Source organism: Hipposideros armiger, unplaced genomic scaffold, assembly GCF_001890085.2.
Source record: "Hipposideros armiger isolate ML-2016 unplaced genomic scaffold, ASM189008v1 scaffold_78, whole genome shotgun sequence".
In the NCBI taxonomy this organism is placed as follows: Eukaryota; Metazoa; Chordata; class Mammalia; order Chiroptera; family Hipposideridae; genus Hipposideros; species Hipposideros armiger.
This window is the reverse complement of record NW_017731428.1, coordinates 95,301-121,023: the sequence shown is the minus strand read 5'-3', so window position 1 is coordinate 121,023 and position 25,723 is coordinate 95,301. Positions and strand designations below refer to the sequence as shown.

At 38.1% G+C, this 25,723-nt stretch overlaps 1 protein-coding gene across 1 annotated transcript in view; it reads right to left on the bottom strand.

Annotated features, from left to right (window-relative positions):
• Nucleotides 1–25,723, bottom strand: part of CYRIB (CYFIP related Rac1 interactor B) — an 84,363-nt gene that overhangs the window by 36,753 nt on the left and 21,887 nt on the right. The window contains exons 2-3 of the mRNA XM_019643428.1: nt 19,495–19,533; nt 2,116–2,198 (exon numbers count right to left, since the gene is read on the bottom strand). Of these exons, the coding sequence (XP_019498973.1) occupies nt 2,116–2,188 (73 nt within the window). The 5' untranslated portion in view covers nt 2,189–2,198; nt 19,495–19,533. The remainder of the gene's footprint in view (nt 1–2,115; nt 2,199–19,494; nt 19,534–25,723) is intronic.

Below are 25,723 nucleotides of genomic sequence, written 5' to 3'. Positions count from 1 at the left end.
AAGTGTACCTGGCGTATAAGACGACCCCCCACTTGGAGGCATATTTTTCAGGGCCAAAAAATCGTCTTATACGCCGGCAAATACGGTAAATAAGAAACACCAGGCAAACTCTGGCCGAGTATACAGTCTGCGCTCACTGAATTTCTCTCATGGCATATGAGTAAGTGCCAAACCAAAAGTTCTACATTGGCTGATAGGCAACAAATATTTTCAAATTTATATCTGCCTTTAAGAAGTTAATGCTTTATATATAATTCCTTTTTTTTTTTTTTTGGCTGCAAACTGCTGTTGTTGCTTTATTGATGTCTATATAATTCTCCATTATTGGCTATTGCTGCTAATGTTGTTAGCAATTTTAACCTTTTCCTGCCACTGAATTAGCTATTTAAATTTTAAGGATGATCCAACCCCCTCCCCCAACCCACTCCCACCCCGCTGTAAAACCAAGACTAAATAATATTTTAAATACTAAAGTAAATTCATGCTTCTCACTTCACCACAACATACTGCTAGGTTTATAAAAAGATCAAGTGCCAAGTCTTGAACAAGATCTTGACTGTATCAAAGCCAAGATTCTGCAAATGTAAGGAATTTGAAACAGAGTAAAAAGGAGACAGAACAACAGAAAAATATACAAGACCAAGTTTGAAACAGATGCAAATAAACTAAAATACAGCTGTAATGTAAGTGGCCTCATCTGAAAGAATAATCGTCAAGTCAGCAATCTGCTCAACATCCCCAAGCGGATTAAAATTCATGCTAAACATGCACTTAAAACAGCACTGTTAAATTGTTGAGAAGGGTCAAGAAAACCAAGTCATTTAATGACATGTTCCCCTAAAAACCCAGCCATTTATTATGGTCCTGATATTGACATTACTGCTCTTTGCTAGCTGCAGACAGTACCCAAAACATAACAGAACATTTATAGGAATGTAAAAGTAGAAAAATATCAGAGACCATAAATTAATCCATAAAATGGAGATAAGCTATAAATTGATGTGTTCATATGAACTATCCTGGTTTAAAGAAAAAAAAATATATGAATTATTCATGAAGTAGAGTGAATTGCATATCACATAAACTGAAGTTGATGGAAAATGCAATGATTCTCTGGGTATTTTAAGGGATTTGCTTATTTTGTTTTTAAAATCAGAAAAGATCTTACATTTTAAGTATTTAAAAAATCTGTTTACATGTTTTCATCTTTGGTGATAATGCAGGGGGATCGCATGATTTACAATGTAAAGGCTGTCTCTTCACCCTTTCCTAACAATTTTCTAATGATTGGTTAAAAATAGCAACATTCACACTAAAACATCAATTTAATATCATTCCTCTCAATTTGACAACCAGACAAGCTAAAGCAATAGCAACAGCCAAAAAAAGCAAAAGCTTTTCACCATGCATGGGGGTCAATGACACTTACCTGCCACTCTTAAGACCATATTACAATAGGTCATGCAACATAAAACAAACAGAAGGCAAATTACTTAAAGGTTTGTGAACCCATTATTTTTCTTTTTATTTACTTAGAAAAAATAGATTCCTGAAATACATACATATAATGAGTTTCTTAACTTTTCAAATTAATTATCTGCAAAGATTAAATAATTAAGGTTCACACTTACCTTTTAATATTATGCCCAAATTACTGAGCTTTGAATGGCCTTCATGAACAGATTTGTATTAAAATACTTCAAAAGGTACAAGGAGTTAATAGTTAATTTTTCTCAACTGCCATAATTTTTCCCCAAATATTGCTTTCTATTAACAAATCTTGAAGTAGCATTTGTCCTTTCCACTAAAATTTTTTCGTAAAAATGTTTTCATTAGAGAATCTCAAATGTTTTCATTAGAGATCTCAAATTATAAAATAATGTCCAACTAAGAGATATGAATCTCTTATAAAAATTCAAATGAAAGCATTTTATCACCATCTAATCTGTAAATTGACTTCCAGTTCTAGAAGGCACCAGAAATTTTACTCAAACAATTCATAGCTCAGTCATGCAAAGCAGTTAAGAAGATGGCAAAGTGGAAACATTCATTTAGTGCAAGACAAACGCAGTCTACTGCAGGCAAACAGAAATAGATATAAAATCATCTTCTCACTTTCAAAATCAAGGAAAAAATTTGGCCCCTGCTCAAGGTCTGTGCATGTCAAAACTTTAAGAAGATTCCCCATGTTAAGGTACCTGTCAAGACAAGAATGAGAAAAGAGAAAATATCCCTTTATAAAAAAGAACATCCGAAATTTATTCTTTTTCAATAGTAACAGGGAAAATGTTCATTAGGCCATGAATTGGTCCTTCAGGTTACCCAGACTGTGCTCTGCCAGGCAGCAACCGGGTTCTCAAGGTGTTGGTATGTAGGACCTAGGGGGGAAATGTGGTTTTCCTGTACACAATGGCACAATTGCTGCTCTAATTCTTCTCAAAGTTCTCAAGACAAGGTTCATTAATGGCCTTATAATGAAAGATTCTTTAAGTATTCCAATAGTGCTAGTATTCTGAAAAAGAAATTTCTGATTGAAAATTATTCACAGGTAATCTTGTTTAATATTGCACGGAAACAATTTATTTCAAAGCCAAATGTCAAGAGTTTGGGCCACAGCTCACCTTTCCATTTTACCTTAAGACAGCAGAATGTTAAACTTACTTCCTGTATGCCATTAAAAATAAAGCGTGTATTTCTAACCAAATTTGGATTGTTAATAATTTGTGGAGGTTAAGTCTTGATTCTGGATATGCAGCACAATTCTGATTTCTTATAAAATACTCGTAGGATGATAGCATAGTCACTAAGGCATACTGTTAGAATGTTCATCATAAGGCTGCTTGCTTCATGGACTAATGAAAGGACAGCACTGGCTACAGACTCAACATGATTTTAGCAAATGAAAAACTAAAGAATTATACATATGATGGTGATGTTTGCCTACGATTAAGAAAAAAATCATGCAAACTCTGATTCCCCATATTTGATTAACAAATATTCTGGCTGGCCTTCACTGCGGTGTGAGTATAATCAAGCTTTCACCTTTACCATTATGCACCAGCTGTGAAGGGCTAAAGAGACTTACTTTCAAAGTCCAAGAAAAAATGTGCTGCATTGTGGTCTATGTCCCTGGTTAGCACCTTAATGAGATTACCCATGCCAGCAAACCTAAAAATAAAAATGGCAACATCATTTAGTTCCAGTGAAAAAATTTTAAGCAGAGGCCTGGGATTGGGCAAAGGCTGGCTTGCTCGTAATTACCAACAGGTGCAGGTGTATATGCTTCTGGCATCGAAAATTTGAAACAACAAAAGCACATTTGGCTCTGAGTTGAATTAAGCTCGCATCCCTCTTTTCCACATATCAAAAAGTTACATAAACAAAATTGCAAAAAGATTAGATTTTTACATATAACTTGCAATATTTACATTTGATGAATCTATGCTAATGTTACCGCTGTAAAATGTTCGAGGCATATATTCTCTATTTAAATTAACATCAAAATAGATTTCTCAAATAAGTAAATATTGTGACCATCATTTTGAAATAATAGGGATATTTTCCTTCTGCAGATCAAATCCTATTGGGAACACAAGGAAGACAGTATTCAAACCACATTTAACCATTAAAAATTGAAGGGCGTTATCAATTAATGACCTATTTAAAAATTTTTAGCACACATAAGCCAGTATTTCTTACATCGTCTATACTCTGAAGATTATAATTATTTATAATTATATTAATTATTTTAATTAACTCACAGATTATTCAACAATATCAACTATATACAACCATACAAAGTATGTAACTTAAAAGTTAACATAGCAAACCAATACAAAGAGAGCCAGCAATTACCACAACTTCGTAAGTTTGTAGAGGAAAAAATGGAAAAGATAAGGTATTGGCACAAATCTTGCCCCCAAATTTGCTATGACTCCGTGAGGATGGAGGTGGAAGGTGATGTCAGAACATCCAGGAAACCAGGTTCAAACCTGGAAGCTGCTATGGTATCACAGGTAACCTCCCCTCCCCTCCCCCAATCTCAATACTTTTTCTCAAATATGGAACTGCTGGCAAATAAAATTAAAGCAAACATAACAGTAACAGTCTTTTTTATCAATGAAAGAAGACACCTTAGTACTCATCCCCCATTAAAGAAGTTTGAAAACAGTTAGCCCTTCTGGCCACCTGTGCTGTCCCCCTTTCCTCCACCTATTCCCCTGACAATGGCATACGTTCCTAACTTTAAACTTCCCAAAGTGGAAATAACAGTATACGTGTAACAGTTATTTGCTTTCGAATTCAGAGTCTAACTTTGGACTAACACACACATTTCTTAGAAATTAGAAAAGCCATCTAATTTATTCACGAACTTGGTAAATAATGATGGGTCCTTCTCTTCTAAAACGATATTCCCCCAATGGGAGAGGTAGGGATCGATCTTATTTTTGATATGAAAATCTCTATTATACAAAATTTCACTGCAAAGATTTTATACAATGTTTTACACAAATGGATTAGCTGAGATAAAAACTATGAAGGAACTATTTCATCTTATACATTGTAAAAAGTTTAGCAATAGCAACCATTTTTATATATATAAAATATAAGCATTTTTCCAAAATCATCACATCCAAATAATTGCCTCAATTTGATTACTAAATTTATTCAATAGATTTTTGGGAGAACCACTTGGAAATGGAATATTTCACAGCTTTAATTTTAAAAAAGTTTTCGAATATGTATGGACTATCTGTTCCCAAACACATAAAAATTCTCTTACTAAAAAGAACTGAGACCAAATATACAAATAATTGCCTAGTGTTACTAAAATGTATGGATGGAAAATAAGCATGAGAAAAGACGTAACTATCTTTAAGAGGAAAACGGCAGCCCACCACTTGGTGTTAGGAGTTGAGTCTATGGAATCCAAGCAGAATTCCAACCCTAGCTGGCTAGCTGTCTGACCTTGAGAATGCTAGTTAACCTTCTGGAACTCATTTTCTTCATCAGTAAAACATACACAATCAGAGTAACTATCTTAAAGGGCTATTACGCGAGTTCAATGAGATCAGGTACTGGCTTAGCACAGTATATGGCACACAGAAAGCATTTAATAAATGTTGGCTGTTATCATTGCAGCCCAAAAACCACAAAATAAGTTTTAAAAAACAATAATGGCCCTATTTCTTTGAATACAAATCAGTCTTCCATTCAAATCAATTTCAATGTTATAAATCAGAGTAAATCACAAAGCCCGTTTGTAGCCCATTTTTGTCAAGAACATTGCTGAAATGCTGTCCTAAAATTAATCCTATGAGAGCATCATCAGGTACAGAAGGGAGGGAGCTGGAAGAGATGCCTTACTTTTTTACTTGTATGCAGACAGTTGATCCTCAGAGAAAATATCGAAACTAGCCAAATTTGCTCCATTTTCCTCCATGCCCTCCTGCAAACTTCTTTACTATTTATTTAGTCCTTCCTTCGAGGAGCCCTCGGCTAATGTGACCCTGCACCACACACCCTGCTTCCTACTTGGTCAGGGTCCACTCACTCTCCACAAGTGCTCAGATTTAGGAGTTCTTGCCTCTTCATCCCAATTATACTCTTAGTTTGAAAACAGCCCAGTTTATCTAGCACAGGTTTCTCAACCTCCCAGCACTATTAATATTGGGGGCTGTATAAGTCTTTTGTTGAAGGGGGGCTGTCTCACATGGTAGGATCTTTAGTAGCATCCTGAGCCTGTAGGCACTAGATGCCAGTAGCAACTCATCACACAAGTTGTGACAGCCAAAAATGACTCCAGGTATTGCCAAAGGACCCCTGGGGAGCGAACTCACCCCTGGTTGAGAAGCACCGATGTAGTACAATGAGGTCCAATATAGCAAGTCCCTCTACCATACAGCACACAGGACAGATGCAGCGTGGGCAACACACACCATGTGTGTCTCCCTGAACAAACATTCATGAAACTTTTCAAAGATCTGAAAACAGTTCATTATAATATCAGTTGTCATATCTTTTTTTAAAAGGATAAACAAAAAAATTAAAACTATATCCCTGTCTTGCATAGTTTAACTCTTCAGCCAAAAATAAACAAAACAAAGCCTTCCATCACCTCCATGTGACTGATCTCAGTGACTATGATATAACTGCCAATTGTCAGTTCTGGTAGGTACCGGACTGCCTGGGTTCAAACCCTACTCTGCCACTTGGCATCCTTGTGACTTTAGTCAAGACTCCTCACTTCTCCACGCCTCACTGTTCTCACCCATGAAATGTACATAATAATGCACATCTGCTGCAGAGGGTTCATCACCTCAGGCTGGTGAAGAGAAGCGAAACATTTACATCACGCCTGGCCATCGGCTGCTACTGCTGTGGCTGCTGCAGAGCCTGGCTGACCTCGGGATCTGTTCCCAGGAGCAGGACCTATGGAGCGTGAGGCTTTGGAGGCAGTGGCGCCATATTTCCTGCCACAGAGAAGCCAGTCTGTCACCAAAAAATGAAGCCAACTTGCAGGGGAGAGTCACAGAAAGTCTCCTAACAGCATTAATTTCTGATTCTACTTGTTCCCAAGCTCCAGCTGTCATTTCCCTCAGTTTAAGTCGCTAGATTTTCCTCTGGTTTTAAGATGCTCTGGTTTCTTTCAACCAATTTCCCCTTTCTGTTTGGCTGAGTTGGGTTTCAGTCATTTGCATCTAAAAGAGTTCTGACTAATAAGACTTCTAAGTGTCAGATGAATACATAAATCTGACATAAAGAATACTAAAAGATATAAAAGACTTTTCAGATTATATACAGTTTGGTTCAAAACACTACTGATTATTTTAGAGACACTATTTCAAAGTAAATGATAAATATAATTTAGAATAATAAACTGCAAGTCTTACAACCTAAATTTAGGAGGAAGCTAAAGAATTCTCTTTCAAATAACTTTTAGTGTAACTCTTGGGTTTAAGCTAAATACCACAAATATCTATTAAGTAAGCGAAGAAGAAATTTAACACAAAATTAATACACAGAAACCAGATGTAATTTACTTGAACTGTGTGTAATATTTCTGGTGGAATTTTGTGACAATGAGCTCTTATGTTACATGTTTGTTTCAGAGTTGGTGACTTATCTGGAAAGGAACACGCTCTTCCTGGCCGGTAGTCTGTGGAATGTATTTCTGAGCTGACAAGAGGCCCTTAATAAATATATTGGACCATTTTCCCATACAACATTTGAAAAGACATTTCCTTAGTTAGAACAATAGAATCCAAAAGAAACACAACTACACACTATAACAGTATAGTTAATATACTATTTCTCCTCTCTTTCTAGAAAATTCCTTAGAGATGCTGTTACTTCATTTACTCTTTTAAGCTCAGCTGCTTTACAATGCTGTGCCTCAAGGATCCTCCACGCCTGGCTTCTTTTCATCCTTCAGGCCTCATCTCAAATTCCCCCTCTTCAGACAGGCTCTCACTCGTCTTATCAGTAGTAGCTACACCCCTGCCCATTATCTTCTGTTATACCACCCAACTTATTCTCATGCCTTCAGCAGGCTTAATACAATCTGAATTGCTCTATTAGTTTAGTGTCAGTTTTTTCCAGACCCAGTTTATAAACTTAGTAAATATTTCTGGGTGGGAGATGAGACGGAAGAGAAACTCATCCACACGCTGAGTAGCTTCATTATAAATCGGGGATTCTCAAATCGGTACTATTAACATTTGAAGTACACAGTTCTTTGTTGTGTGGGCCGTCCTGAGCATTGTAGGATGTTTAGCAGCACCCCAGGACTCTACCCACCAGACACCTGGGTATCACCCCAGCCCCCAGCTGTGACAACCAGCATCTCCAGATAATGCCCAACTTTCTCTACGGGACAGAACTGCCCCCCTCCACCCCCTGTTAAGAATCACTACTTTAAATGTGTGACCACAAACAAGAAGTACATCCTGTTTTGTCTGCAATCCCACTCCAGTCAACCTACTCTCCCACTTTACCAGGGGACCATTCCACAAGGCTATTTTTTAATCTCCTCAAACCCCCCATCTATTCTCTATCCTCTCATGGAAGAAATGATCTCACTACATTTTTTACCAGAAAAAGAAACATCTACCCCTGGCCCGGAATGCTCTATCCACAGACCTTCGAGGACAAGCTACTGCCCCTCGCCCAGGCCACTGATAACCGGAGCACCTCGGAGAGGGCTTTCGTGACCAATCCCGTCTCCCCCTCTCCTCTAGCGCCTTCCCCGATCGATGGTCACGACCATCTAACACATACTCACTCCTCTGGTTCGCTGTCTTCCCCTGCTTGGTGAACCTGAAGAAGGTAAGGCTTTGTTTCGTATAATACGCTATCCCCAAGTCCTAGAACAATGCCATGGATGTTGTAGGTAGTCAAAAGTATTTCTTGAGTAACCAACCACATGATTAAAAACACACACAGAAACAACAACTGGTCTGTAAAGTTACAGGAGTATTCCAAAGAGGGGAGAGGAAAGACCAAAATAAATACTGACATCTGGAAACTCTGAGTTGGGAAAAAAAAAAAGCCTTTGAATTTAGAAAGAGCTCATTGCCTTCCCAGTCAAATGGTCAAATCAATGAAAACAGAGTTGGTGTCTGTCTGTGTGTGTCTCTGTAAAAGCCACAGATTTTATGTACAACTATTAAGAATTTTTGAAATATTAATTAGAGAAATAAACTAACAGACAATATGAATATCAAGAAAGTCTACAGTTTGCTAAGATAACTGAGGAAGAACATAATATTATCCTTCTACAGCCATAAATATGGCTCTAAAATATAAATAAGAATGGAAACTAGCTTGTATCATAATTCTGATCTTTGTAAAACTGAACAGCATTCATAACATTAAACAAAATAAACTTTAAAAATGTGGTTTTAAATTTAAATTTCAAATTTTATTTAATTTCCTTTAGACCACAGGTCCTCCAAAAAAAAAAAATCCGATTCGGGAATTCTTCACATCTTCTGAAAAAGAATTAAAAGTAGAGTGTCAATTCTGGCCACCTCAAAATGTTACGAGGACAAACTCCAAAATCAAGCCAATATTCATTATCATCTTCAACACAGATAAGTGAATGAAGAATATGAAGAAATATGATGAAGTATGAGAGAAACAGATACCAAAAACATACTTTGTTCTCTGTACTAAAACTTCAAAACAATAGATTTCATAAAAATGCTTTAGTACAACTTCATACCTACCAATTTATGGTGACTAAGAATGTGTGAATGTGAAAAAAAACTTACCAAAATGATCATCAGAAATTGCTAACCATTTTTAATAAAGAAAAAAAATTTCTTATATTTATCCAAGCTCTGAATCCTAGGCAGAAAGGTCCTCTAGAAAACATATTACTATAAAGAGTTTCTGAATTATATTCTGCTATGCATAAAAATATTACTTATTTTAAAATATTAAGTAATATTAAATATGCTCTATCTTTTCAGACATTCACACCTATAGAAACAAATGAGAGTCTTGAAAATTGACAAGATGGTGGGTTAATATGGAATTTCAACTATGCTTCTGCTTTACTTGTCTACCAAGAAATTTCTGGTTCTCATACAGCATGTACTGTGAATCTGAAGAAATATTAAAAGAATAGAAATCAGTAATGAAAAATATTTTCATGGACAATGGAATGATACAGGACCGAGGAATCACAAGCTTCGATTTTGTTCACATCCTTCAGTTGTGTGTTCACAAACTCATTATAATACACTGTAATACTTGTATAACTAAATATAATATTTTGCATAAGCAAAAAAATAGTGAATCATTTTCATAGTTCTCCTTCCAAAGATAAACTATCAGATATACAAGAGATCCTGGAGTTGCTATGTTATGTACTCAACCAAGCAGTTATTACAGTGTTTAAAAATCTGCTTTAACATACAGAAGTGTTAATATCGTACTCTGAAGATAATAACAATGCCAACACAAAAAGATATTACTAATAAGCAATGGTTCTTTCAGAGAAAGTAATTCACCTGCTGGAACCTGTTAAAAAAAAATAACTAAATTGACATGCTCTGAGAGAGCAACTATAGAAACATTACACGACACGTGCTGAAAAGATCCTTCTAATGTACTACACAGAAAATAATGCAATGAGATGAGAGCAAAGTTGAAAGGCAAGTAGAAATCCACACGGTGTTGCTATCCTGAAAGCCAGTTACATAACTCCAATTCCACATTTGTAGACCTCAGGTGTAAGGATAAACATTTCTCAAGTGATTGCATAAAGCAGCAAGTACAAGTTAAAATAGAAATTTCAAAAGAAAGCCACATATCAACCTCACTCAGCACATCTGCTTCTGAAAATATTCAGGCATCACCTTTTTCAAAAACTGCACAAGTCTTTTTGTAGAACTACTTCCATGAAACTGCAACATCACCATTTGAAAGCAAACGTTGACTGAATATTGCAAATGAACAGCAGTGACCCCAGGAATAGCCTAGCAGCTGACAATAGTGTAAGAACAAAAAATTTTCAATATGTCAATCTTTCAAAATCTATTAAAATTAATAATACTGTAGCCATTAAATTTTGAGAAATTTTCCGATTAATGTATCTGAGAAGTTTATTTTATGATTTTCGGCTTTGGCCTTGGCTGAATGTTGACTTTCCTGACATTTGGTGTACCTCTGATACAAGCATACAAAGTAAATCTTCAACACAGTGCAGAGTAAATATTCAATAAAAACTTATGGAATTAACTGTAAATAGGTGGGATCCAGTGGCACTTCTTTTATTTGAAGGATTGGTTAGGTACACAATAGTTTTAAGGAGAGGTACAATCATAATTTCTTCTCATCTTCTGATAAGGCTGCAACTCGCATTAGGAACACGGCAGCTGATGGTATATACTAACTTTATATAAGAAGGTGAAAACCGCCAATAGCTGAGCGCCAGGATAACGAGAGAAATAACCAACTCAAGCAAGCCTGCCCATAGTGTCTGCAATGATTCTCCTGCCTTTGTGATATCTGTTCTACTCATCACCCTGCAAATGTATTTCATATCCCAACCTTCTTCTCACACTTGCTTCACTTCTCTCTTTCCCTTCATCTTCCCCAGAAGAGAAGTTGCTGAACAGTAGCTTTTGTTTTGGCACAATGACAATGACTAGGCAACAAGTATTTGTTCTGTAAGTGGCACAGCCCAGGTTTCCCTTTTCCTCTTGCGCTTCCTGTTTTCTGAGCTGCGTGGTAAACATGCTTAAGCCGAGCCTGAGCTCCCAGGACTTGGAACTCTCTCACCACCCCTCGTTCCACTGAACTTGATAAAATAAGGAGACTTAACATCCCCCGCAAGACTCTACAGTCATAGAGTTTTATTCCATCCACCTGTCCCCCTGGGCACTCTGGGCAGGAGCTATCCAAGAACTAGGGCTCTGAGAGGAAGCACGAGAACGTCATTGGTGAGCGTCGACCAACAGGGATAAACGAACACCGAGAAGTCTGCACGGTGGACCCTGACGCTGCTCCCATTCTCTCTCGCCCCCACGCCAGTCCTGCTGTAATCTGCTCTGTGAAGCGCCCAGACTACTTGGTCAGCTCACTTCTCATTAGGTTCCATCAATGGGAGGGACTGAGGCGATGCTGGAGGGTGACAAGAAAGACGGTCCCTCCTTCTGTTTTTCAAGCCCTGTCAGCATTTCCTGTCAGCAAAATACAGCTCAGGCTCTAGGTTGGAGCTTCCTGTGAAACTGCGAGTGGCGAGTGGCGCTGCCAGGCCCCCTGCAGAGGTCTGAGCTTCCAGATTGCGTGGTTCCTCCTCTGAGCTCCTCAATTCTGCCTAACCCATGTCTTCCCTCTTGTTCCCCCAGCTCTAGAAGTGGTATGTGCTTCCTGTGGTTACCATTAATATCCAAGTTACCTCATGTAATAAAATAAAAAATACATATCTGGTCTTTATCCCAGTTCTACCACAGAGCTCCTAATCCCTTGGAATTTCTTGGGTGACAGGAGCCCCTTTAATTTAATAAAGTAGCTCTTGGCAGGCCACTAGATAGCTTCAAGATAGAGGCTGGTTACTAGTGAGACGGAGGCATGAGGAGAGGGCTGGCGCTTTCAGCCCCATCTCCTGACCTCTGATGCCGGGAAAGGGGCTGAAGGCTGAGCTGCCCACCAATGGCCAGCGGTTATCATCGGTCACGCCTACACAATGGAATCGCCTATGAGACAGGGTCTGAGGAGCTTCCAGGTTGGTACATGCATCCACGGGGACAGAAGCTCCTGTGCTCAGGACACGTCCAGGCCTCACCCCATACACCTCTTCATCTGGTTGTTCATCTGTGTCGTTTTATAAAATCCTGATAATAAATGGTACTAGGAAGCAAAGTGTTTCCCAGAGTTCTGTGAGCCATTGTAGCAGGTTATTGAACCTGAGAAGCATGTCATGGAAACCCCCAATTCATAGCTGGTTGGTCAAAGGCCAGAAGGCCTGGAACCTGCAACTGACATCTGGAGTCGGGGGCAGGCTTGTGGGGCAGAGCCCTTCACCTATGGGGGCTACACTAACTCCATAAAGTTCATGTCAGAATCAAAATGAACTGTAGGCCACTCACTTGTTGTCTATAGAGTTTGAGAACTGACTGCTGTGTGTATGTGTGTGGGGGGTGGGCCTACACTTCTGGTGTCAGAAGTGGTGCTGGAAAACGGTTCAGAATTGGTGTCAGAAGTGTTGTGAGTAAAAACACTCAGACCTCAGCCTCCTCTTTCTGCTCAGGCTTCTAACACTTATGTAAATAAATCCGTATGTAAAATCCCCTGTTTCTGCTTTCCTGGTTGAAATCTGACTGATATAGAGGAAGTTCTAAACCGTAGTTTAATCCTTAACCTTGGTAACAGGACCTAATCTATAATCCATCATCATCAGGTTCTAGTGTAGTTATTAAGAGTGATCCTTTGATTCTCCTTCCTGTGCGCAATGTAAAGGCAGAGAAGCAGGATCCCGGTATTACTGGGTGCCCAGCTACAATGCCCCAAAGCAGTACTAAAATCTCCCCGTGAAGCCCTAGCACATGTCGAGATCAATGTGTTTTATTAGTCTAGTAATTACATGGAGTTAAGTCACTCGCCTTAAACAGATGTGACATAAATGAACAATGGAAAGGAAACTGGGAGACGATTTCTATTCTTGACTCTATCACAAAACATGTGACTTACACAAGTCAGCGTACTTGTTAGACAGAATCACTCGTGTTGCGTCTGGCTGATTCTGCATGTTACATTGCATCTTTCCTACTGCTGACATCTAGTGGATGTACTTAGATTTAAGATTTTAAAATGAAAAATCTTATTTAAGCCATCTTAAATAAAAGACTTACTAGAATGCCTGGCCATGTGCAATAATTATAATAAATTAGGAGACCAATACAGCTCCTTAAATGGAAGTGAACCATAATGAGAAAGTATTATATCAGTTTGTCACAGCATCTCTATGATTCAAAAAAATGACTAGTACTCTTCTGTGCTCTAGCCATTAAAAATTAAACTACCCAAGCAAATTACTGCTCAGTTGCAAATTTAGAACAAGAATGCAAAGAAATGCTTCCTGCTACAATGTCTCCCAGCTGGTAGAGACACAAGGTATGAGAGGGCTAGTACAGGTCCAAGGTAAGTAACTTAGGAGTGTAGAGAACGGTGTGCGATGGAAATGTAGAGGGAATAAAAAGCATAACTCAAAACTACCAATTTTGTAAGGACTTGTTATGAAGGTTTTTCTTGAAAAAATATGATCATTAGATTAAAAACAATATTCTGAATTCACTTTCTTAAAACTTACCACTATTCTGAAATCCATGAAAAAATCATATACACGCATATATTAAAATGCAAGGGAATGATAAACACAAAATTTAAGGTCCTGGTTATTTCTAGGGAGAGAGGACTGGGCAACTTCAAAGGTTTGGGTAACCTTCTAGTTCTTCAACTACTGGTGGGTTTATGGGAGACTTTTTATTTCTAGATTTTTAAATTTACAAACAAAGGTACATGTATTCTTTTGTATGTATCGATAATTAAAAGGTTTTAAAATGTAAAGTCACTGATGCTCAAAGAACACATGTGACTCATTCTAAGATGCTCAACAAAAACGACTGGATTAGAATTCAGGTACTTGAACTCTTTCTCATGCACATGCGACGATGCACAGATAATCAGTAAATAAAACCTTCCCTATGTAAAACCTGGACATTCCTATATCTAGAGTTAACAGTGCCTGATGGTGGTTGTTGCTGTTTTAAATCAAACAACCTTTCCTCAGCTCCTGTCTGCCAACCACTGTGACAGACACTGAGTATCTGGCACTGAGACATTCACAGACAACTGGAAGAGGCCAGAAGAAATAGTGTGGCTTGCTTTCAAACAGAAAAGCTTGTAAACAATGCTCTGAATACATGGAAGAAGGTACGCCTAACCAAAGGCTTCCCAAAGGGGCTGATTCTTTCTTGTTTTCTATTTCTTTCCATTAGGAAACAATTCAAACATAAAATATATCATAGTCACATGTTCTACCACCCAGATAAAGCTGTAACACTTTGCCGTTATTTGCTTCAGATGCCTCCCTACTTCTTTTGTGCAGTTAACCATCCCAACCTCCCCCAACCAACTTTCCTCTCCTCCAATCTCCTAACATAATCAGGACTTCAAAGTATGCTTCCTTTCCAAACATATTTAAGAATTTTTACTACAAAGGTATGTACTCATAAACAACACAGTACTGTTCTGTTTTCAATTTGTATAAATGATACACAAGGAAATCTGCCAGGGTTTGTTGTACAGGAATAAGCATCAATCCTAGTTATCCTACTATGACTAACCTGGTTAAGAGGCTCTTAAAATTCATCCTTCTACTTTCTTTTTCTCATGATTTGAGTTAAAAGATAAAGTATTCTCTGAAATGAGGTATCCCTTACTTTGTTTTGAGCAATTGGGGTCTCTTCTTAACATTAACAGGAAACAGTCACTATGTCGAGTGGAAGACATCAAGCAGAATGACTTTATATCCAATCATCAATGAATAAGAAAATCTTGGACCAGGTAGGACTATCTATGCTACCATGTGTCCCCTCAAAACGCATATGTTGAAATCCTGACACCCAAATGGGGCCTTTGGGAAGTAATTAAGTCATGAGGGCGGAGCCCTCATGAGTAGAATTAGAATTAACGCTCTTCTCACAGAGACCCCAGAGAGCTCCCTGGCCCTTCTACCATGTGAGGACACAGCGAGAAGATGGCAGTGGGCCCTCACCAGACCCCAATTATGCTGGCACCCTGATCTTGGAACTTCCAAGCCTCCATAAATGTGAGAAATAAATTTATGATACTTTGTTATAGCAGCCCAAACTGACTAAAATGCTAAAATGGAATACTGAAGCTTGACCAGCTAAACTCAGTATGAATTTATTCTACAACCTCCATGCCAAGCTGCCATCTAAGCGTCTGCTTAAATACTTACTCTGCGTGACTACACCCAAGGAGTAAGCCATTCTGTTTTCAAATGACTTCGAATTTAAACTTCAGTCCACTTTTACAAACTTTTTTGGAAACTTCAGCCAATGATCAAATGATGCACAATTATTCCAACATGAATCCTGCCCTCAAGGGTCTCATACAAAGCTTGTACTGAGCTGAATTTCACCCACTTGTTAATTTCTCCTCACTTGTTCCAGTTCTCACTGGCCTACTGGAACCAAACTAAACAATTCCTGAGCCATTTGCCTACCCATTAAATATATGAAATATCTTTAAATATATTAAACTGAGGTCAAAAGAAAGTTATTCATCAGACTATATACATATACCCACTCACATATGCAAGAATTACAAACAAGATCTCTCCTGTCTAACAATTATGAGGATTTAGATTCTGAAAGAGAACAAAGTTTGGAAGGGGTTACTTAGGAAATACTCATCATAAGGACCTTCTTAAACATTACAGACTGAAGGAGCTAAGGGCAATAAAACCATTTTTCCTTGAGTGTGACTATAACTTAACCTTTGTATCCAAAGCACCTCCCAGAGGGACTTGGGTGCTGTAAGTACTAAGTAAAAGTCAATGGATGAGATCGTACTGTGTGCCACATACTATGCTAAGCAGTATATGCAAAGCATTATCTTAGAAAATCCTCAGCCATTTTATGAGGTTGGTAAGCATTACAACCCTCATTTTACTTCTGAGCAGCCTGAAGGTCAGAAGGATTCAGTAACTTGCTCAAGGTAAACAGAGAAGCTGCAATTCTCACTCACACGAATGTGGCTCCTAACAGTTCTCTTAACCATTAGGCCATATTGCTTCTTAGTCATAAATGAAAGCACACGTAATTCATCCAAAAAGAGTTAAAATTTTTTCAATTGTTCCTGAAAGAAATTAATTCAATACTAGTATTAAAATTTCTAAATTAGGAATAAAATTCTAAGAGGAAAACAATTTAAGAACAGAAATACAATGACTAAGAAAAGATGACAGATGGTAACTAAGAAATGTCCTTAAATATTTCTCTACCATTTGTCAGGTCTTTCTGTTTGAGCCTGGCATACAAAAGAAATTTATACAGTGAAATTACAGGAGGGCACAGCCAGTATTTCCCTTGTTTTTGAATTTCAATTAAAATCATTCTCTAAAATATAACTCCTCCAGGCTCATCATAATCAAACAGCACAAAAACAAAATATAAATTTCTTTTTCTTGGTAATCATAATTTTTAAGATATGTACTTGAATAATTTCTCTACATTTATAAATCAGTATCTCTTATAATGCTAAAGAGACTCCAGCAGAGGTCATTCATTACACTTTCATCTTGCAGAGGAGATGGTAATTATAACCAAATGTGTTTTCATTGTAGTATTTGTAAAAATATTTTACTTCAGTTGAAGAGTAGAGACAGATTCCCTGAGTAAATTTGAAAAATCATATCCCATGACTACTTTCAAATGACAAGGCCTGATACCTTTCACTAAGTAAAACTGTAAAAGCTGATTTACCCAAAAACAAAAAGAAAAACTTGGTTAAAAAAATATAGGAGGTGATCCATTTTTTTCTTATAGTGGAGCATATTAATTTTAAATGGACTTTTCAAACCATCAAGGAAGACCAAATGCAGAATGTAGATATCATATAAACTTTTATAAACTAAGTATATTATCTAATAATTATAGCTTTTAAAGTTTCGCCTAGCATAAACAAGAGCAATATTTGTTTAAACCGAAGTTCAAATCATTTAACTTGGCTTACCTAACTTGAGTATTTTTACCATTGGTCTAAAGGTGCTAGCAGGGAGAAAGGAGAAGAGAAAGGAAGGAAGTGAAGGGAATGAGAAAGAACAGAAAATCTAGGCCCAGATTATCTAGGGGTCATGACATGACGTGAAATCGTGTAGCTCAATTCTCTAATTTTATAAAAGAAGGAATGGAGGACTAGAGAAATTTGGTGATTTGGCAAAAGCAGCAAAATAGTTTTTAAAAAGTGAGACTTAATCCAATGACCCTGGCGTTTGAGAACATCTTTAAAATACGGCATCAGGGCCAGGTAACATTGATAGAAAGAATCAAGCACCACAACCAAAAAACTCCAGAAGTCAGGTGCCCCACCATGTCCCCTTCAAAACAAATATTTGTGCTGGTTTTGCCATCTACCAAATTTCAATAGATCTACCATTCCCTTTATTTGTAGTCAGCTACAAAGTGCTGAACAAATATTCAATTTAGTGACACCATTCCAGGCTCTTCCTAACTTAGGCTGGCAAATTGATCACTGTATAGTTCATACTGCTGAAGTAACTGGAAAACATTGGATTTTTATAAGTCTTGACCTTTTTTGCTTGTTTCCATAACACAAGCATCAGAGCACTTACTATGTGCTGCCTTCCTATAGCAGTTAATTATGACATTTCTCTAAATAAACTTTTAGCATCTCACACTATTTTATTTTTTACAGGTGTATTTCACGTTCCTTGAATGAGAAGGTGAGTTCTTGGGAGAGCGGTACTCTCCCAGGCTTAACACTTATCTTCTACTCCCTTTCCCATATAATATGTTGTGGCTTCCGTAAGTATTATAACCAGCAAACAGAAGTTTTCTTCAAAGCTATTTCAAGAACTTCTAGCCTGCACCATTAGGATATTTCTTAAGGTGTGGATGTATAATGCGACTTCTTTAGGATTAATTATACGGAACATAAAATCTACACTTACTCAAATAGGATAGAGAAAGAAAGGTCTAGCTGACTTTCCAATGCCATGTGTTCTTAATCTGGGGTCCAGAGAAAGAACTCAGTGACCTGGGAATGTGGAAGGGAACCTGTGCACTAACCATTATGTGAAATTTAGCGATTTCTTCAACCAAGATGACAGCAACAAACCACAGTAGTATTAGAAATACCTATGAATCTGTCATCAATAGAAATCAGAGGTATTTTCATATTACATTACAATTACTGCAAACTCATCACTATTTAAAATGACAGTACTTAACAGAATTGTCGCCAAAGCTTACTCTCTAATGTAAGAAGCATACATATGCGTATTACTCTATCAAAACTTTGTATTTTTAATATGTTACCTATATTTCAATATAACAGGTTTACTTTTTAACCCTGTGTATTTGGTGTCATAAAATCAGGAGTCATTATTAAAATCATTATTCTGAGAAGGGAGTGACAGGCCTCACCAGATTACCGAGAGGTCCATGGCACCAAGAACGGGTGAGAATCTCTGCACTGTCCATGCAAAGCAGGTAAGGGATGACTATTCCAAAGGACCATGATGGTAACTGTCATGTCAGTTCTAATAAAATGACAGGCAAGTTTTGAAATGTAAACATCTGTTTATAACTTGGAAGGACACCGAAAGGATTTTAAGCTGACCATTTTCACTTGAAGAACACAAAGTGTGTACAGAAAAATTACACTTTCAAATACCCATTAACTTGTTCTAATTAAAACAATTACAGGATTATAAATTTTTAAGTACTCAGGGCCCTTTAACAGTAACTATTTTTTGTTGTGTTCTTTACTTCTAAGACTTTTCAAAAGGGACTAAAACCAATAATTGGTAGAATTCTTATTAAGATAGTACCTTATTAAGATAGAAGTCTTCCCTTCTGGCTTCCAAATAAATAAATAGTTTAAGCTTCTAGAATTATGGCTTAGGTCTATTCTGATTAGCCACACTGGTGATAGTTAAAATGACTTAAAAAGAAATTTTTACAAAAACCAAAACACATACCTCTCCTATTCAAAGAAAGCTGTAAAGAAACCGTCTAAGTAAATTACATTTCCCCAGTGCTTCCTATTCTAAGCCAGACACTAAACAATATATTTCCTAAATACATTTTAAGCAGTTCAGTATCACGTAGAGAACACTTTCTTTCAATCATGCTTAGCCAATGTAGTTTTATATTTAAATCATAACTTTTCATCTGCATTTCAATAATCATTTCCCCCAGACATATTTACCTTCAGCCAGTGCTGGTGATTCTGTTCTCGTCCCTCTATCTGTTTAAAGAAAGAAAAAAAGGAAGAAAGTCTAAAACATTATTATACTTTAAAACAAGTTTAATTATTAAAACTAACTTTAACAATAAAGTTCATGAATGCTATCACATAACACATAGTATATGCTGTGTGTGTGTGTGTGTGTGTGTGTGTGTCCTTGGAGTCACTCAACCATTTACAGAGGACCTACTAAGAGTAAGGCATTATGTCACATTTATGTTACACCCTGGAAAACACCCATAGGTGATAAAACACCCTCGCTATCAACCTCAAAATCCTCAAAGACTAATAATACGTGAACCAAGAAAAGTACACAGTTCTCATTATAGCTTATGAAGCAGAAGGAAACAAGGGGAAAAAATAGTAAAAACTCTTTATTCTTGTAACAGGGGCCTAAAATTATCAAGAGGCATGTCTCTCTACTCTTATCGCAGTTTAAGTGCACTCAGTTGCAGTGTGCTATTAAAATGTCAGTTTTACTATAGGTACCAAGATCCTTCTAGTCCGTGACAATGACCTGCTATTTACCAAAGGCACATGTGGCAAAATTCAAGTGAACCACAAAGTCCTTTCTAGGAATGGTTTTCCTATTTCAAAGCCTAAAACAATTTTAGGTAAAATTAAATCTTCGAGATAAGTTTATTCCAACTTTGCAACTAAGAGCAATTACAGCCACTGTAAACAAACTAGTTCACAACCCTGAGAAGACACATGCGACTAATCACCTTTATGTGAGAATTCTTTCCCTAATTATTTATTCTATAATCCAAGAGTCCTGGGTTTCACAAATGTACAATTCCTATGTATAAAAGTGCCTGGCACCATCTTGAGGGATGAGGCACTGCCTTCCAAGGTGGTACATGACCTGACCCACACGCTGTCTTCTGAAGGCTGAAACATGGTGCTGTGTCTCTGACATTAAAAACACAGAAACAGAAACAGAAACACAACATGGGCCCAGGAACCAACAGGTGGAAGTAGGATTGGCCACCTTAGATACCAGTGGATTAGAATTTCTGATTCTAGGGGAGGATAGAAGGAGCTCCTGCCAGAAGGCACAGGGAGAATTCCGAAGCAACTGCTATCGCCTGGTCATGCTAAAGAAGGGGTTACTATACCATACTGGGGGAGGCGGAGAGGTTCCTATAAACTGACCCCAACAACCACAAGGACTTAGGGCTGCTGCTACACAGTGGGAACGGGGACAGTACAGTAAGAATCCAGGGGATTCACTGGGGCTGCCATGCCCAGTGGGAGCGCTAATAGAAACGGGCAGCTGCAACTACAACCCGCCAAGGATCAGGCAACTACAGGCACTGATCCCTGAGGAAGGTCTGGGTCAGTATACCACGAAAATGCTTCAACCCGAATTGCTGGCTGAGTGAGGAAAACCTAGAATAGCGGTACAAGACTGAAATACAGACAAGGACCCCACCGACCCTCCTGCGGTGGGTGTGATGCAGAGTGGCCAGCCACCACTCTGAGGGCTCTGTAGTGGGCCGGACTAAAAGGCCAGAGCTTTGCAGAGAGTTTAAGGCGGTGGGCCGCTTGGGACACCTCTTGTGCCCAACTTCACATTTTCACTCAGCTGGGGCACCTTCCCTTAGCTGCACCACTGGGGTACACTTTCTGCCCACAGGAACTCTTCAGCCGTCGAGAGACATACGACCCTGAGGGCGTGAAGGTGTTAACACCAACACCCTGTGGGCACCCCCTGACCAATGCCGGATGGGATCTGGTAGATAACTATCCCCTTCTTCCCACCAGAGTCATATTCTTCATGTCTTCCCCGAGGGCCTTCTCAAGATCAAGTCCAACTTGCCCACAGAAGGGACCAGTCAACAATGCACTCTTGGATTGACCTTCCTTCCTTCCTTCCTGTTTCACTCGCTCAAGTTTTCTAACTTCTGTTTCCTGTTAACAGGTCCCCAAATAAATTACCTGCCTAGAAAGTCCCTGTCTCAGGCTCTGCTTTTGGGGTGAAACCAGGTCAAGACACTTGTCCTTAAGGATACCACACTCCTTTGCTTTCATCCTATCTCACAGCTGCTCCAACTAATCTCCTTGGCCAACGTCCTCTTCTCCAGCCCCCCGAATGCCGGCATGCCCCAGGGCTCAGTCCTGGGTCCTCCATTCCCTCTGTGGTCTCATTTCATCTCACGGCTTTATGCATCATCTACACACCTCCAATTCATTCCTTCAGTCTGACATTCCTCTCCAACTCCAGACCCTTATACCACTGCCTACTCAGTATCTCCACTAAGATTTCTGATACCTCAAACTTAACACATCTAAAACTGAACTCATCTTTCCCCCTCAAATCCCATCTGCCTGCAGCCTCCCCCATCTCAGGTGATGGCACCTTCCAGTTGCTCTTTCTCACACATCCCATATCCCACTCAAACTCATAACCTAAAATCTTCATGCCTACTATTCTGTCTCCTGTTAACTCAAAGTTCATCGTTCAGCTGCATTAGTATTAGACCTACTATTACTTTTGTATTCAAGAGCCTCTAGAATTGGGGTTGCAAAGTTAAATGCATATGGGGTTGGCAAGAACCAGGTAAGAAGTGCAGACGAGGACACACAAACGTGTATTCTTATCTAAAGGGTGTCACTGCTATCAACATGCCATGCTAAATAAAAATGCAGGGGATCCAGTGCTGGATATTCATGTAAAACACTTTTTACATGCTATCAACTAGTTAAGTAAGTTTAGAAACACTCAGTAGGCCAAAAGAAACAGTCTGAGGGTTACATTTGGTTGATGAACCATCAATTTGTAACTTCTGCTCTAGAACTTTGTATTGTCTGTAAAATTTATATATTATTAGTCCTAATCTTTTTACTTTTCTCTATCAAGAGATAAATAGGGGCCATTTATGTTCGAAACCTAACCACTCTGCGTTTCCTCAAAAGCTCCTTTTGGATCAATGTTACTACAAATGGAATAAACACTTTTTTTTGTTTTTTCTGCCAAAGAAAAATTTCCTTCCCTAAGGCCGACTGCAGCCACCCAAAAATAAACAAAACAAGTGGCTTGGCTGGCCACTTTCATAAACCACAGGAGAAAAACCAGTGCCACTTGCATAAAACCCTGGAGGAAATTCTATTTATCCTAATTCTTAATAAATCAAAAATAATAAAGCACTTATAATTGTTTCCACTCCTAGAAATCAAATATCAGGTCATAAATAGTGATTAGATAATATATAAATCAGATAATCCAGGCATCTAAAACCCACAAACCTAGAGGTCCTTCACGTTAAGTGTTAAAATTTATTTGCCTCCAGCAAAACATGAACATAAGAGTTAGGACTTCATAGCATTCTGTCAATCACATGGACAGCTCTGCAGTATTTCAAACGATGGTACACAGGTCTAACTGGTTATGCAAAGCACACTGCATTCCTTCTTCATTTGGGTACCTGATAAAATCTAATGGAATTCAATTTGTTTAAGTTCCCCTGACATACACAAAGCAATCTTAAAAGCCATCTCAGAAACTGAAAAGAGCACTTGAGTTAAAGGGTCTATTGACATGTTTCCAGATCAAACAATATTATAAAAGTGCATTATTATTTAATTCCAACAAACACAGTATCTAAGTTTTAATTTCAGACCTTGAAAAGGTTATTCTATATCCATCTGAGATAAAAGAAACATGCAACTCTATAAAATATTTTTTGAAAAACAGAGGAACAGATGAGAAGGATCAGACCTACTCATTAATAATAAATAAAATTGTGTGGAACTGGTATATATATACATTTAGTCAGAAGAGAACAGAGAAATCACAATAGGTCCAACTGAACATAAATGTAAAAAAAAATACTAAAAATTTATCGGAAAGTCTATTACGTACATAATACCAAAATGGATATCCTAGGAGATGCAATGATGAAAAAGATTGTGCTCTCTAGGAAGCATCTACTCTCACTGTGGCAACTAAAAATGTCAAGGTAAATATGATGTATCATGAGAAATATCTCCAGATAGTGCTGTGGCAATTAAGAGATTTCAGCTAGGGCTAGAGCATGGAAACCAGGTATCAGGAAAGATTTTATGAAGCTCTGGTAACTGAGATAGATTTAGAAAAATAAACAGAATTTCGACAAGTAGAAAAAGGCAATAGAAGACTCAAAGAGACTATTCCACGTGAGGAATGTGTAAAGTAATCATCACAGGGCAATGAAAAAAGAAAAGTTTATTTAACATAAATAAATGGTACTGAAATCATCCCAAGGAAAATTGAAATTCAACTCTCTCAGCCTAGACATACCAGATGGGTTAAAATTTCATTTCTCAAAACTAAATCAGTTGTAAATATAGAAAATAGTACCTTACTTATCTTTAGAGGAGTAATTTGAAGTACTATATGAAATTTAAAATATAAAGATAGGACCAATCATGTAAAAATTAAAAATAAAAGGAAATCCAAAATGTTTTAATAGTCCATGTAAATATAAATAAAATCACATCACGAGGAAAAGATTGGGGCTGGCCGAGTGGTGCGTTGGTTAAGAGTTGGCTTGGGACACCAGCTCTGAGTAGCAGGGCCCAGTTCAGATCCCACATGGGCCAGTGATGCTGCGCCCTCCACAGCTAAGATGGTGACCAACAGCTCGACCTGGAGCTGGGCTGCCATGAGTCACCAGCGACAGCATAGGATGCAGTGGGCTGCCGTGAGCTACCGTGAGTGGTCGGCAGCCACTGTGAGCTTTCGTGAGCTGCCAAGATCCGCCGTGAGTGGCCGTCCAATGTACGGCGACTGATCTGCCTCACCCGGGAAGAACAGAATGATAATACCAACATGGGCCAGTGAAGCAATGTCCTTCACAACTAGACTGAAGAACAAAAGGACAGCAACTTGTCTGTTCTCTTTCCCCAATTCCCCAATGCTGTTCCCTCCCCCAATTCCCCAATTCCCCAATAATATCTTCAAAAAAAAAAAAAGAGGAAAATATTATCTTGATAATTTGTAAAACAAAATAGTTAAAAGATATGAAAAAAATTTATATTCCCTAAATAAAAAGCAATATAATATAATATGATACAACATAACATAAGCAAAGTGGTTTAGAATACTGGTTCTGGAATGAGACCTGGTTTGAGTTTCCACTTAAAATTATTAAGTTCTTTGAGCATCTGTTGTGTTATTTGTAAAATGGAGATTTCTACTTATTTAAATTACCTAAGCATCAGTTTCCTTTATTTGTAAAATAAAAATCATCTCGAAGATTATGTGAAGATTAGGGATGAAATGCCAGTTTGTTGAACATAGTCACCACTTCTCTCATTTACTATTACAATTACAGTAATAGATACATATCTATTTTGACATTCTGTCTTGGCCTGGACAAGACACTGCTGTACATACCAGTGAGTCCAGGGAGTGTGCTGAAGGTGCTACTATGAGTTTGTATACCAGGCAACTGCTGCTCCAAGACATGGCCAGAAGGCCCTGAACCCTAAGCCCACACCTGATCTCAGAAGTAACATGTTCACACTGTGCCTGATACACCCATAGAAGTGGCACCCTTCTTCTGTGAGCACCCTACATAATCATTCTGGTTGTGACCAACACAAACCCTTGTTGAAATAACGAAGTATTTTAGTATACATAGGGGTCTTGATACCTAATGCTAAACTGCTTTCCAAAGATATGTTTCCATTACACCGCCAGCAGAACCATGTGTGGGCCAATATCACAGCACCCTGGACACGAACTTCACTGTTTCAAAAGCACGCATGTACTTGTGTGTATACGTACACACAGTATAGTGCCTTCTTTAACAGTTTTTATTGAACTACTAATGAGGTTAACTAGTTTTTTCTCCACAATGGTAAAACTAGTCCTTTCTCATTTTTTTATTAAGGCCTTACTATTTGTAAGAGGATCACTGTCATGCTTGAATTTCCTGAATCAGATAATCAATACATAAATGTATGATAAAGCTAGATACAGTCTTTTTAAAATAGCCCTCTGTCTACTTAGCTGCCGTTTCATAAGTACTTACTGTGCTAAGCACTTTGCATGATTTATTTCACTGAAGCCTAACAATCTAACGAGATAAAATTATAAGCCTCTTTTCCTTGATGAGGAGACAGAGGCTTTAAAGGGTTAAGTAGCAAACCCAGAGTCATGAGAAGGGGAGTGGGGAGGGGGGGAGGGGGGCCTGAACACGCT